Source organism: Populus trichocarpa, chromosome 3, assembly GCF_000002775.5.
Source record: "Populus trichocarpa isolate Nisqually-1 chromosome 3, P.trichocarpa_v4.1, whole genome shotgun sequence".
NCBI classification, from domain to species: domain Eukaryota; kingdom Viridiplantae; phylum Streptophyta; class Magnoliopsida; order Malpighiales; family Salicaceae; genus Populus; species Populus trichocarpa.
In genome coordinates this window covers 15,656,385-15,671,878 of record NC_037287.2, presented here as the reverse complement: position 1 = coordinate 15,671,878, position 15,494 = coordinate 15,656,385, and the positions used below count along the sequence as shown (strand labels likewise).

Genomic DNA, 15,494 nt, shown 5'->3' with positions numbered 1-15,494 from the left:
TTTAGTAGTAAAGGGTAAAATTTCATAATTATCCTTTTGGGCCTTTCGTTTCGTTGGCTCTTCTTGCTATGGCCACTGGCATTATTGGCCATGGTTCCTATGGCATAGGAATTTGGCAGGTTCCCGTGTCCTCCCTTTTTTTTAAAAAAAAACGCCCTCCTATTTTCTGTCCTTGTTATACAAGAATTTCAAATCAGATAGCCCCATGGATAATACATGATTCAAACAGCTACAATAATATAAATATAAAGGTTTCCTATTTAGTTTAATAGTCTTTGTTTTTTTTACAGCAGAGGAAGTGATCGAGAGAACGAACAGGTACTAATTGATTAGAAACTGTTCAGTTTGCTTTCAGAGTCTTGTGCACTAGCTTAGATCTAAAACCTAAAATATTGTTATCAATGTTGTTGTCTACTCCATTCAAGAAGTATCCAACTGGGATTTTTTTTTTTTTTTTTTGAGTTCTTTTAGGTCTTTTGATTTTATATCCACTTGGAGAGGTGTAAGTTGATTAAAGAACTCGGGAGGACGACTTTGGCAGTGTTAAACAGTGAATTAATAGAGTCTGGTGAAGCTGTTGCCAAAGCTGATGAAGAAAAAGTATGACTCTGGGAAGAATGTCTGAATTTAAGAGAAGTGAAATCCTTACAGAAGAAGTTAAATCATTCAAACATCGTGATGCTTACAGAACTTATTCGCGAAAACAGCATTTTGTATTTCGTTTTCGAGTACATGGAACAGAACCTTTATCAAGTCCCTGGACACAGGAAAACCATGTTCTCAGAAGCTGAAGTTAGGAACTTGAGCTGTCAGGTGTTTCAGGGTCTTGCTTATATGCATCAAAAAGTATATTTTCATCGCGACATGAAGCCAGAGAATTTGTTAGTTACTAATGACATCGTAAGATTGCTGATTTGGGTCTTGCAAGAGAAATCAATTCGTTGCCACCATATACACAATATGTCTCCACACGCTGGTATCGGGCGCCTGAGGTGATGCTACAATCAGATTTTTATAGTTCTAAGGTTCATGTGGGCTATGGGTGCTATCATGGTCGAGTTATTCACTCTCCGTCCGCTTTTTCCTGGTACTACTGAAGCAAACCAGGTGTATAAAATATGAAGTGTACTAGGCAGTCCGACAACGGGTTCCTGGGTTGATGGAATTCATCTTGCAAGGACTAATAGCTACCAATTTCCAAAGTTTGATGGTGTCCAGCTTTCTGCGTTTATACCATCTGCTAGTGAGGATGCAATCAACTTGATCAGGAAGCTTTGTTCTTGGAATCCTTCAATAGGTCCTCTGCTGAGGAGGCCTTGGAACATCCTTTCTTCAGAAGTTGCTTTTATACTCCGTCTTCTCTTCCTTCAATGCCGCTGGTACGGGAGCAATTCTATCTGCTGGAAGAAGGGAAGAATTAGAGCATAAACGTGATAAGAGACATCATGGAGCTTTGTCTAATTCAACGCCCAATTACTATTTTCCTCCCACCAATTATAAGTGGCATGATGTTGAGTACAGTGGTGCATCGTAACTTTGATGGACCAGCCAGGATGTTCCGAGTTGTGCTAAACAATTGGGATTTGAACCGCAGTATATTAACTCGGGCAGAACTAAATATTGATTTTTTTTTAAACGCAGTTATGTTGACTAAATATTAATTTTTTTCTCTCATTCGACCCGTAGAGCATGAGTTATATAGCTATTATCAATTGGGTCCATAATGTCAATGCATGATGGGTCAGTCAGATAACACAATAGTGACAGAAATATATTAGTGGCAAACATTAAGTGATAGGACTATCCATCAAAATAGCATCTGTGGCCAAGATTAGAAGTGAAGGCTCTCTCCTTTCTTTCTGCAGGGCTGGCGGCTTATGGAACACCAAACTATGGCTTCTTCTATCACCCTTCAAAGTACTCTACTTAGGTCCAACTTTCTTGGTCAAAACAACTGCTTCAATCATCCTCATAAACCATACTCTTTGATCCCCAAAGATCATAGGCTGAAACTTAAAACATGTGCCAAACTTGACCTTTTCGAGATCCTGGGAGGCAGAGGACTCTGTAATGGAGAAAAAGGTGTGCAACAAGAACTAAAGAGAAACATTGAAGAACAAGCATCATCAACTGCTGGTAGAGAAGAAAATTCAGGTAGCTTGGAAAAATCAAGTGTGCCGGATGATGCTTTTGAAAAAGAGCTGATGGGATTAACAGGGGGTTTTCCAGGTGGAGAGAAGGGATTGAAAAGATTCATTGAGGAAAACCCATCTCCAAAGAAACAATCAGTTCCGAAGCTTACAATCACAAGCAGGCCAAAACCACCAGAACTGCCACTGCTGTTGCCTGGTATGATTGCCATTGTGAAGAACCCGAATAACCCATTTTACATGTACACTGGCATTGTTCAACGAATCACTGACGGAAAGGCTGGAGTTATCTTTGAAGGAGGAAACTGGGATAAGCTAGTTACTTTCCGCCTGGAAGAGCTGGAACGTAGGGAGAAGGGCCCTCCAGGAAAAAATCCCAGGTCCGCAATAATTGAAGCATTCTATGAAGCTGAATCACAATCATCTTCCTAATTACATTTTCCTGTTGCAAATAGTGTTTGCTCAAATCCTTTGAATATGTATCAATTCCAGTTTAGACAGAGCAATAAACTCCATTTTGTAACAATCTCACACCATCAAAGTATCAATAATCAACAAACCAGGAAAACCTCAATTATTTGTAAAAATCTCACACCATCAAAGTATCAATAATCAACAAACCATGTGTGAGCCAAGAAAACCTCAATTACATTGAAAATTCAATTAGTGATTGTGTTTCAGTGAACTCCATACAAAGCAATGGTATTGGTTGAAATGAACTCTTGTATTTGAAAACTAAAAGAAGAGTAAAAACGAATGTTGCAGCTCCCTTTTCAGAGCTTCGAGAGAAGCTCAGATACATCCACCCAACTGCCAAAGGATTGCATAAAGAGGTAAATTAGTAGCCAGCAACTGAAAGAATGAGAAGCAAGAAAAATATATCATGCTTGTGAAGTGAATTGTGCGTGTCTTGTTCAATGCATGCTATGCATGACTTACTAGCTGTTGGATTACCTAACAATTCATTTGTTTAACAACCCAGAAGAGACACACAAAACAATCTGTTTTATTGCGTCAAATGCAAGGAGAAAACATGAAATCAGAATACAAACAAACTCTAACGTTACCCTTGCAATATATTAGGCTTCATAACCAAGCTTAGAAGATTAAAAAAAAAATCAAAATCAAAATGCTCGAGATATCAGAAGCAAAATCTATGACAATTTGTTTACAACTTGACGCATAACAACAAATTTCAATTTCAATGCCTCTTCTTGCACTTGCACTAAACTAGCAACCTATTTACCACCAAGGCTAAATAATTAGCACCCAGCAGTAGCATAATTCAGTGTTTCATTAGTAATCAGATGACCATATTGAGAATGCAGGTGAGCTTATTACGTAAACAACACGTAAAAAAATATTTTAACATACCAAGATCGCCTCAATCTCCTCATTCGAAACCGGAGTTCGCTTGGGCTGAAGAGAAGCTTTTCCTCCAACAGCAGTTGAAGCCTTCAAGCTAGAAAAAAAAGCTTGATAAGCACTCCCAGATGTCAATGCTTCTTCCGGCTGCGACCCATTACCTAACAATCAATTTCCTCAACACTCAGTATGTAGCAGCCTTCGGAGACAGTTCAGTTCATATTTCCTAAAGCATATATTATAAGTTAACGAAAATTGCATATTTTATACTTCATGATCGCAAATAAACATGCAGCAATGGATCTCGACTAATACTAATTATAGCGAAAACAATCACAATCATTTGATTTATGGGACCTACAGTTCAATGGATGGTGTAATGGTATGTGTTGCTACTTCCAAAACAATTTTTAACAACAGATCACATCAAGCAATAAAAAAAGAAGCAATAAGGTGAAATCAAAGATTAATAAAAGACGTGTGAACCAGAGGATTTGGTGGAGTGTCTTTGAGGGAATTTGATGCGAGGGATTCTCTTCAAAGCTTGTGCTCCTCCCATCTCTCTCTTCTTTTTTCTCTGTGTGAATTGAAACGAAGTGAAGGAGAGTCTTCTTCTGGTGCAATTGACGGCGATGTTAGCGATTTTTGTCAAAGAATAGCTTCGCTTACGTGTTTCTTCTTGTACATTTGAATGTTTTCATGTGCAATCTGTGCCGTTGATCTTTCTAATGTTGGTCCCACTTGCTTAGGGATCGGTTAGCTCTTTGGGACCGGGTTTGTGTTCGGGTCTCCCCAACTGGGCTGGTGCGGTCCACTTTTCTGTTTTTTTTTCCCTTAATATTTATAATAATATACTGTAAATATATCTTTTTGGATCTAATATTTATATGCTATTATATAGTGTATATTTAATTGTATAAAAAAATATTATGCATATTTAAAATTTCTATGTTCACAATTGAAAAAAAAAAACTAAGATATTATTTGTTGCATTGTTCAAAGGTGTTTTTTTGCACTTTAATTCTTGTAATTTAAATTTTATTTTTCAATCATAAAACTTTATTTTTATTACATTTTAGTCTTCCGTCAAGAGAAAGAAAAGAGTGAAAGCTTTTGACTAGCCACAATTTAGCTATAAAAAACACTAATAATATTATCATTGGTTCGTCTTAAAGTGATGAGGTGGTTTGAACCTTCAATCAAGTTGATAAAAGTATATCAGAAACCAAAAAATATGTTTTGATTTGACATTAAAAACATTAATTTTAATATCAATGGGTTTGTTTTGAAGAGATGAATTCAATAAAGATGGTTTGAACCTTTAATCATGCTGAAAAAAAAAGTAAATTAGAATTCAAAAGGCGTGTTTTTGATTTGATTTAATATATATATATATATATATATATATATATATATATATATATATTCTAAAATGACAATTTATGGCTCATTTACTTATGTAGTGCATTGCGTTAATAAATGAACTCTTAGTCTCTGACTTAATCACGTTTTAATACATAATTTTAGTATACTTTGTTGTCAAAAATGTTGTGTTATATCATACTATTGAGCAAGAATATTTAGTTTATCATAATAAAAGCATACAAAACATAAAAGATTGTTCAAGGTAAGCTTAGAGTGCATATAATTTTAAATCTATAAACATGCAAGAAAAACAAATTCAAGACAATCAAGTTTTCAACATAAATGTAATTAAAAAAAATTAGCATGCATACTAAATATATATTAAAACTTACAATATATATAAGTTCAAATTCCTAGCATGTATACTAATTGATGGGGACACCGAACCGGAAACATTGGTTACGCACGCGTATGATCATAGACGATGGATGATAGCCCAAACCATTGAGAAATTGGGCTTTAACTTATGTTTTTGGGTTTAATTTATATGAACTTTTAGTTAAGATTTATTAATTTGGTTTTATTTGTTGGGTTTGATTTAATTATTGTTAGGTATTTTATTTAGTGGGCCATAAGCCCAAACGCTTATTCTAGTTAGGGTTTTAGTATTTATATCCTATTTTTCTAAATGTTAGACAGTTTTGATGATTAATGAAAATTTGCAGATTTTGCATATCTCCAATCCCCTTTCTTCTCTTTCTTTATTTTCTCTTCTTCAGCTGCTTCTCTAAAAAGCTTTTTTCTGTTCTTGCTTTAATTTTATTATTTATTGTTCCGCATCACTAATAATATAAATAACAATGCTTAAATTAAAACAAAGAATGACCCTTACTTATTAAAGCACTTTAAATGAATAAAACTCTTGTTATAGTAAATAATGAATCATTTGTCCTTAAGGCTTTATTGTTCATCACTTATGCATTTAAGATGTTTGCAATATGCTTCACAAGATTCTAACAACATCATCTTAGTTTAGATATACTTTTAAACAAGGTCTTTGAACCAAAATAAAAGAACTCAAATATCTCTCAACAAAGTATGAACCTAAACTCTAGGTTTGGGAGGAAAAAAAATTCAAAGCTTAAAAGATAATGAAAACACTGGAAATGAGGTGGGAAAGAGTATGAAGAAATCTGAAAAACTCAAGTTATAAACTCTTCTTTCTCCCTCGTTTTTATAGTGGATTTTGGAACCTAAAAGTTTGAACAATTAATAAGAATTAATTCCAATCATTATCAACATTTAATTAGCCACCATAAATTAAGAATTAAGTCTAGAAAAACCAAGGGTTATTTGAGTGTGAAAACCAAGGGTTCTTTGAAATTAATTTCTCATTCACCTATAATTTAACTAAATCATGTTAATTAATCAAATTTCCAACAATCTCCCACATGAATGAAAATTGTCTCACCGATTTGAAAACGACTCAAAGATTTGTTCAGAGATACTGACTTAGCAAATTACTATATCAAGATATGTAACTTTTAACTTTGAATATTTTTTAGTGAAATATTATTAGACTTACTCGGCTAAATAGTGAACGTGATGTCTTGAATTATTAAGTCTTTTGTGTAAACTAGGATAATAGTACTCACATAGTTCTTTTGGTTCTTACTATTATGTTCATTTTGGCCTTGAACAACACTTAGATTCATGGATTTTTTAGAAAATTCAACCTTTATCAAAATTCTCAAAGAACGACCACATTTCTCACTTATATAAGTGGTCTTTCATTAAGAGTATTATGTTATACTCCACTTTGTGTACCAAGATATTAAAATCATTAAGGATTCACCTCACCTTTATTATGTTATACTCCACTTTGTTTACCAAGATATGAAAATCATTAAGGATTCACCTCACCTTTTATCACGCTACAGCTAACATTTATTTTATCATAGGAATAAATAAAAAACTGTAATTTCCTGGTGCTACCAAAAATGTTACATGACTTAGTTTTCCATTTGAACCTAGATTTTGAGATCTCCAATCAATTAGGTATGATTACCATCATTACACTATTTCATCTTTTAAAGGCTTTAAGTCCATTACCCTAGATGAATTATACACAAGTTTCTTTAACAAACCTTTGGTTAACGGATCCATAATGTTTTTATTTGACTTTACATAGTTAAAATAAATAATTATATTCGAGAGTAAGTTCTTAATGGTATTATATCTATGATGTATATGTCTAGACCTACCATTATACATACTACTTTGTACCCTTTCAATTGCTGACTGATTGTCGCAATGAACACAAATAGCTGGCATTGGTTTTGGCCAATATAAAATATCCTTTGAGAAATTTCAAAGTCATTTAGCTTCTTCTTTAGCTTTATTAAGAGCAATAAACTCTGATTCAATCATGAATCTTACGATAAATGTTTGTTTAGATAATTTTCATGACACAGCTGCTCCATCAAGTGTGAAGACATATCCACCAGTGGATTTTAAATCCTTAATGTTAGATATTTAATTGACATCATTACACCCTTCAAGTACAACCGAGTAACCAGTATAGTGTAACTCATGGTCTAAGGTGTACCTTTAATATCTGAGTACCCTTCGCATTGTTTTTCATTGATCTATACGTGAATTACCTGTAAATCTACTCAGTTTGTTAACTAAGTAAGCAATATCAAGTCTTGTATAATTTATAACATATATCAAGCTCCTAATTTTCCAAGAATAGTCTAATATGTCTATTCCTTTGCTTTTATTTTTGAACAAATAGACACTTATGTCCTTTGGTGTTTTCACAATGCTATTTTCTTCTTTAGAAAATTTATTAAGAACTTTCTCAACATAATAAGATTGGGATAATACCAATCCGTTAGATGTCCTAAAAGTTTTTATTCATAGTATAACATCTATAACATCCAAGTTTTTCTTGTTAAACTTGTTTAGTTAACATTTTCATAATAGACTTGATCATGTGATCATTATTGTCCAAAATAAGCATACCATCCACATAAAGACATACAATGACATAAATTTTATCTATATTTTTTTCACATAAATACATTTATCAATTTTGTTGATTTTGAACTCATTTAACAACGTAATCTTGTCAAAATTTTCATATCATTATTTAGGTACTTGTTTTAAATCATAAAGTGATTTGATAAGCTTGCAATTCTTTTCTTATCCATGGATAATAAACCCCTTTGGATGTTCCATGTAAACCTCATAGGTCACCATTTAAAAAAGTTATTTTATATTTATTTGATGTATTTCAAGCTTGATAATAAATGCAATGACTATTTCAAGCATTTTTAGTTTATGTAGCATAAAGATTCTTTTACGTTGTTACTACCAAAACTTGAACACCGAAGAGAAAAGTAAAATCTTTTTAAAAAAGAAATGAGCAAAAAATACATGAAGTTGGCTAGTACACTTTTAAAAGCATAGAAGTTAAGAAAGATCCATTTTCATAAGACTCATAGTTTTCATATTGATATGTCCAAACATATCATGAGGACCAAAAAAAAGCCCTAAAGTTGGATGGTATGCCAAAACATACCTTGTTGGGCCTATCGATGGTGCGAAAACCATAAATTCTGTGGAAATGGTTTTTTTCGTGGCTTTTGTGCTTTGAAAAGCCTGCCGTCTAACTTAAGGCGTATTTTGGGCGCGTATTTTGGGGTTTTATGATATGTTTTCTTTGTGAAAATGGGTATTTCACGACTTTTGTGGTTTGAAATTTTGGGATGGGTTTCACTTTCAGTAGCATCAAGTATACCAGAAACTCTGTTCTTTCCTGATGCAATTCACGTAAAAGTCTGGAAAATCGTAACGTATAACATGGCAACCTGTAAAACGATTCAAAGAAAGGGACCGTTCAATTAGGATGCTGATTGATTTCACCTAGTTGCCCTCAAGTATTAGTCCTTAATTAGCCAAAACGCGTTTTATGACTTCATCGAACAACGTCAATTTCAAGAACAAGTCCGAGTCTTATTTTCATCTTTGCGAGGAACATGACTTCAACTGATTGTTCTTTTGTTTTGCTGTGGTTGGATGTTTTGAACAGTATAACTGGTGACATGTAATGTTTCCCGTCAAAAGAATAGCTAAGAAGGTCAGAAGGAAGATTTTTTTTTTAATAAAGTAAGAAATTAACTTGTAGTTTGGGGCACGATATTTGATTTGATTTTACCCTTTGTTATAAAAAAACTAATGGTGTGAAAAGGCTAGCTATTTACAACTGGCTTGCTCCTAAACAGTATATAACGTAGCTAGAGTCTCTCGTCATTACGTTGGATCGTATTAATTAAGGGTTTAATTAACACTAACCCTCATCTATTGTAAGATTCATCAGATCGAAATATTGAATGGGAAAAAGGAAAGTCTCGAACACAACACCAAACGGTTGTTGGCATGATTAATTTTATTAATTAGTTAATATTTGAAGAAGAAAAAATCCCATCACTACAGTTATTTCCAATCTCTATCCTGGCCACTTGATCGAATGCTTATTGATGAATCCCCATACCTATTTAGTATGAGGTTACTAGTTTCCACAGCCAAGACAAATAATTTACCCCGTAGAAAAGCAGCGTGCATCTGCCATTTCTGCAACAAAGTAAGTAAGAACCCTGGCTATGCCATTGCACGAGAAAACGCCTGCTCGAAATTAACAAACTCGAACTCGAACTCGAAAGAGACATTCTTAAGTTTTCTCGTATCGACTGTCTTGTAAAGCTGTAATTTAATTACCTCATCACAAAGTTAACTGTCATGACCTTATGATCTCCAATCAAATAAAAGGTATTGACCTTTTCAAAGATGCTTAAAAGTTTTCTTCTCTTACGGGCTCCACTGTGTACTGATTAATTTGATAGATCATCACTTCAATGCTTTGACTGAGGGACGTTGCAAATACTTTTCCATATCGTATGCTTGACGGTCCAGTCATCCACTTGTGTTTCCTACGTTCCAGCCTTCATGTGTACATTACTTCTTTTGCATCAAATTAATCACACTTGTGCCCCATAAAACACTCCATCCTCTATTTGACTAGCCCATCACCCTTCAGTATAAATACACTCCACCCTTAGTTTCAACTGCCACAAACATCTCTCTTTTCCTCTTGTGCTAGCTACTTTTTTCTGTCTCAAAATGTTTACCTCTTCAATCTCTTATTTAAATAGCATGCTGTATGACACTAAAAAAGGCACTAGGGGAAGCAAGGGAACAAATTTGATATATAGAGATGAGTTGAGCAAGAAGATATCACCAAAGAAGTTAAAGAAAGATGGTAATTGCTTGGCAATTAAAGAAGAAGATGCGAGGAAGAATTTTGAGAAGAGAGGGTATGCCAGCAGTGTGCAAGAAAAAGATGTGATCAGAGTGAAAGTTAGGATGACAAAACAAGAAGCAGCTCGATTAATGGCCAAGTGCAAAGAAGGGGGGCTTCTTGAATTCAAAGATGTCGCACATGAACTTGTCCAACTTCCTGTTAATCGTGTTAGTGTTGTGTCCTCTAATGGTGGATATGATGGTGTGCTTCATAGCATCCCTGAAGAAGAGTAGTTTGAACTTTGAACTACAATTACCAGTTTCCTTAATGGAATCAAAAGCCACAAAAGGAAGAATCTAGTGATTGCTGCTATCATACATGTATAAACTCCTTAACGGTGGATCCACAATAGGGTAGCACAGAAATTGTCGTCCACGATGGTGGATCATACATCATAGGATTAGTTAGTTTGCAGCATGAAGCTTTAAGAGCTAAGAATACTTTTGAATTTTGTAATTATTCCCGTGAAAAATTAAAAATCATTGATTTTACAACTGTATGCGGTGCATATAAAGCGAACAAATATGTTTGTTGTCTAAATGTATGATCATAGAGTTTCTTGGAACAAGGACTTTGAAGTTTGAACTGCGTGTCCTGCTTGAAAGATGATATTTGACCGATTCATTCCGGGAGTTCTTATTGTTGATGATTTTGTGGATGACAAAAACCACCACTCTATTAGTCCTTTATTCTAGGAAATTATAATAAATCAAGTAAAAGGTATATGGAAATGCCTACAGAACCCCGATGTGATGTCCAAAACTCGTAGGTCAGGCAAAGGATAGACTTGGGCTGTATACAGACCGTTTTCATCTATAGTTCTGCTCAAAATTATCTTCTTGGTTGTCAATCGAAGAACAGTTAAAAAGAGGGAAAAAAAAGTGCAATGCAATGAAAAAATGGCAAGAGGTAAGCTGGTATGAAATAGACAGGAAAGAAAAACAATAAACAACCCACAAAAGAAAGGATAAGATAAATTTAGGAGGGTGTTCATACTGTAATAGTTGTTGTTTTTTAAAGTAATTTTTACTTAAAAAAGCATTAAAATAAGAATTTTTTGTGGAGTGTCGGATCAAGTGCTTTATGTCTTTGGAGTAGATTAGTTTTCATGAAATCTGGGTTGATGTTATCTTATTTGACAGTGTAGATTTCTACAGATTAAAGACTTAATTAGTAGAAGCCAGATAATAACGTGGGACTTTTCAATTTCATGTCGAAGTAAAAAGCAACCGTTTGGATTTCAAGGTCGTATTTCTAATCATCTTTTGCTCGGAAATTCACTCTGGCCACTTGTGCTCATTAACTGAACTTGGATTCTAGTAGTTTCATCTTGACCTCTGTGTTCTGCCAATAAGATTTCCCAAAAAAATAAATTATGCAGTTTTCCAAGTGGTTAGTTCTTGGTGATTCGGTCAATATACAATAGTAAAAACGAATTTCATCTGGTCTTTTCCTCTTCTTTTCTTCCTTTTGCATTTAATCCAACGTAATTTAATGCTAATGAAGAAAGCAGAATAACGGTACGAAGCAGCACAAAAACCAGTGCGCAAGATGTGGTTTACTTATTCGAGGATTTTGTTTCTTACATTGTGAACCCATTTGCTTGCTGTAATTGACTATATATTAGTTGCAAACAAAATAAATTTATTAAAGGATTTGCAGTCATCACTCAGTAGTTAGTACTAAGGTTACCACAATCCATCCTATTTGCCCTTTCAAATTTCTGGAGCCTAAAATTAACTTTCTCGTGTATCGACACTTTTTATTGCTGCGCTCTTGGCTATGCAATATGAGAAAGGAATGGTATGTTTCTCCTCAACTTTCACTCCCTTCTTACTTCAGCGATGTGGAGCATGAAACTAGGGTATTTTACACCACCGTACACTTCTTTTGCATTTAATTGTCCTTGTTATTAAGATGGTGTTTTTGGTTAGGCAAAAGGTTAATTAATTAATCATCACACGATAGGGATTAATAGAATTCCATTCAAATCTGGTCCCCATTGGCTTTATTTATATGTATAGGTCCAAGAGGCAAACTGGCAGCAGTACAAAAAGCAAAGAGCAGCTGATGCAGCCCTCTATGACAAAATGAAGGAAGCTGAGGCACAACAAGCTACTGGAGATGCAGCCTTGTATTCTCTTCAACAAGCTGCTGAAGGAGACCTCTACAAAATAAGAAACAAGTTAAAGCAATCCAAAGAATGGCAGAAGCACAAGGGTTTTACTTGATCACACTACTCGAATTACTTGGTGGCAGCTATGCTGCATACAAAAACATGTTCCAAGAAATTGCTGCTATAAATGCACAGGCAGTCCATGGTTTGCAGCCAGAGATTAACATTTGGAACAGTGGCGGTGCTGATGGGGTAAAGTAGGTGGTGCTATGAAGGATATTGCTGGTGTCTATACTACGGGGTCTCTGCGCTCAAGACTCTGCAAGAGCAAACTGGGATGCTGCCACCAGCTTGGCTCGACACATTGACTGGTGGTACTAGCACTTCTAATAATTTGAGTCTGGCTCTCTGTGCACTCTTTTAGGGGGTCCAGCACTAAAACAATATACTACTCCTATTAAAGGCTCACCAAGCTTGCATTCGGTGCTATTTATAGCATTGAATATTAGTTTGGTTAAAATAAATTACGAGCGACTCAGAAATTAATCTTAAAAATAAATTAATTGGCATGTTGTAAAAATTCAAAACCCTCTATAAACTTTTATCCCAAATAGAAACTTTTTTTTATTGTTTATATAGTAAAAATAAAAAAAAATTAAAATTTATCTAAAAAAACACTCAAGTTTTTAGACAGGAGAAGTTCTAAACAAAATTGAACTTTAAACTTAAACTTAAACTTATCCACATAGCTTGTTATCAGGTTTTAAAACTAGGATTTGAGTTTATTGTAAAATAATTTTTTGAGCTATAACATATTATTTTTTACAAATTTAATTTAGACTTAGGTCTAGTCCATAAAAAAAAATTCAGCTCATTGTCTTCTTCATCTCATGAATAAATTCCGAATTGTTTCATCATTTTTTTTTCCTAGAATTGATTCTTCATAACATGGATAATCTTTTGGGCTACAACATATTATTTTTAGCAAATTTAATTTGGACTTAGGTCTAGTCCATAAAAAAAACTTTACAGCTCATTTACTTGTTCATCCCATGAATAAAGTCTGAATTGTTTCATCATTTTTTTTCTAGAATTAAAGCTGATAATAAGAGAAATTAATTCTAGTAATTCTTTATTACTTTGGGTTCTAAAATCCATCTAAAAATAGGATTGAAAGAAGAGTTTTTTGCATTGTTTTTACATATTTTACAACTTTTTTTCACCCCTGTTTTAGCTCTATATTTCAACCTATTCTCTTATGTTTTAAACTCAATTTTCTTCTTCGTTTTCCTTTCAATCTAGTATTGGTATATATGTCATGTAGTCAATCAGTTAGTTACAGTGATATTGACTTTGTATATATAAATATATTTAATTTATTAATAAAGGTTTGTTTATCTTTAATATTCATTAAATATTTGATTAACGAATCTAGAGTAAAGATAAAGTTATTGGGATAAAAATTCTTTGCAAAGAAAAATATAAAGTTGTTATAATTATATGATTCATATTGCATCAAAACATTATTTCTAAAGTGTTCCTGGTTAATGCTCTATTAAGATTAGATATTAATTAGAGTTGTTCAGACTGCTATATATTATATTCTTTTCTTTATGAAATGAAGTAGTTTTTTTTATAAACTGAGGTACGAGAAATACCTAGAACTAATATGTAATTGCTTGTCAGATGACATGTATATTGAATTTACATGCATGGAAATTCTATATGGAGATATCATTTTTTTTTTCTATGGAAAGACTTATGTGACAGTTGTGTAAATGATCCCTAGACTTGAGATCACTAAGATATCTTATATAGGGAGTGTTATGTTTTGATCCTGCTACACGTTGTCCTAATCAAGAGTAACAAACGAGCAAATATTGTGTATAACATGAATTATATGAAGGTATTTAAATAATTAAGAGAGTATTCTCAAATGGTATTGATTGTAAATTCATGTGCAAGTGATTTTCGCATTGGTATACAAAAACACACCTTGAGTCCCAAAAATATGCATAAAGTTAGCTAATGGGATTTTTAAAGTACAAAAATTACAAAAGATATATTTTGACCAAACTTATGATTTTCGCATTGATATGCAAAAAACCATATCTTAAAGTCTCATAAGGTATCTAAAGTTAGCTAGTAAACTCTTAAAAGCATAAAGGTTACAAAAGATTTATTTTCACAAAACTTAAAATTTTCACACCAGTATACAAAAATATACCATGAAGCCTCAAAAGATGGGTGAAGTTGGCTGGTAGGCTTTTAAAAGCATAAAAGTTAAGAAAAAATTATTTTGATAAAACTTATGGTTTTCATTTTAATATACCAAAAAATATCAAGAGGCCTCACATATATATATATATATATATATATATATATATATATATATATATATATATATATATATTAACAATACTTTAAAAGGGGTGGGAAAGTACTGTAGCTTTCCCGTGCTTTTTTTTTTTCGTTGTACTTATTATTATTATTATTATCAGTGTTTTACTGTGGACTGCACTGCTTTAGTTTTTTTTTTTTTTGCTGAGCTGTCTTTTTTTTTGTTTTTTTTAGCTGTTTTTTTCGTTTTTTATGCCTTTTGGGTTTTTTTTTCGCTTCTTTCTTTCTTTGTTTTTTTTTCTTTTAATAATTTTTTTTGTTTAATTTAGTTTGTTGATGTTAATTGTTTTTATTTAGTTATCCGACTTTCATGACACGGATCCCGGGTTTAACAGGTTAACCTGATTTGACGAGTTAACCCGAAATTTTTTTTTTGTTTTTTTTGTTTTTAATTAATTTTGTTCGTTTACTTTAGTTTGTTAATGTTAAATTTCTTTCTATTTAATTATCATACTTTCATGACACATATCCCAGGTTTGATGGATTAACCTGATTTCACGGGTTAACCCAGTTAATTCTGGGTTGACCCCTCAATTTCTTTTTGTTTTTTTTCTTTTAATAATTTTTTTTTTAATTTAGTTTGTTGATATTAAATTTCTTTCTATTTAGTTATCAGACTTTCATGACATGGATCTCAGGTTTGACGAGTTAACCTGGTTAATTTAGATTTTTTTTCTTTTTCTTCATTAGTTTTTTTCTTCTTATAGGTTTTTTTTCTGTGTTTTTTTCTTTT

At 33.0% G+C, this 15,494-nt stretch overlaps 2 protein-coding genes and 1 pseudogene across 2 annotated transcripts; 2 read left to right on the top strand and 1 right to left on the bottom strand.

Annotated features, from left to right (window-relative positions):
- Positions 1-68: 68 nt before the first annotated feature.
- Positions 69-1,584, top strand: LOC112327007 (cyclin-dependent kinase F-4-like; annotated as a pseudogene).
- Positions 1,585-1,792: 208 nt separating this feature from the next.
- On the top strand, positions 1,793-2,676 carry LOC7497847 (NAD(P)H-quinone oxidoreductase subunit S, chloroplastic). The gene has a single exon (XM_002304525.4). It carries the CDS (start codon positions 1,878-1,880, stop codon positions 2,580-2,582), a length of 705 nt encoding a protein of 234 aa, XP_002304561.2. The 5' UTR covers positions 1,793-1,877; the 3' UTR covers positions 2,583-2,676.
- A 22-nt stretch (positions 2,677-2,698) lies between these two features.
- On the bottom strand, positions 2,699-4,183 carry LOC112326835 (uncharacterized). The gene is made up of 3 exons (XM_024596853.2): positions 4,002-4,183; positions 3,525-3,676; positions 2,699-2,960 (listed from the first exon to the last, which is right to left on the bottom strand). Exons 1-3 carry the CDS (start codon positions 4,072-4,074, stop codon positions 2,943-2,945), a joined length of 243 nt encoding a protein of 80 aa, XP_024452621.1. The 5' UTR covers positions 4,075-4,183; the 3' UTR covers positions 2,699-2,942.
- Positions 4,184-15,494: the final 11,311 nt, after the last annotated feature.

Excerpts from the sequence above, each read along its gene's own strand:
- LOC7497847 (XM_002304525.4), top strand. The coding sequence starts at position 1,878 with ATGGAACACCAAACTATGGCTTCTTCTATCACCCTTCAAAGTACTCTA.
- LOC112326835 (XM_024596853.2), bottom strand. The coding sequence starts at position 4,074 with ATGGGAGGAGCACAAGCTTTGAAGAGAATCCCTCGCATCAAATTCCCT. Across the intron at positions 3,677-4,001 it reads ACACTCCACCAAATCCTCTG|GTAATGGGTCGCAGCCGGAA; the intron begins GTTCACACGTCT and ends ATTGATTGTTAG.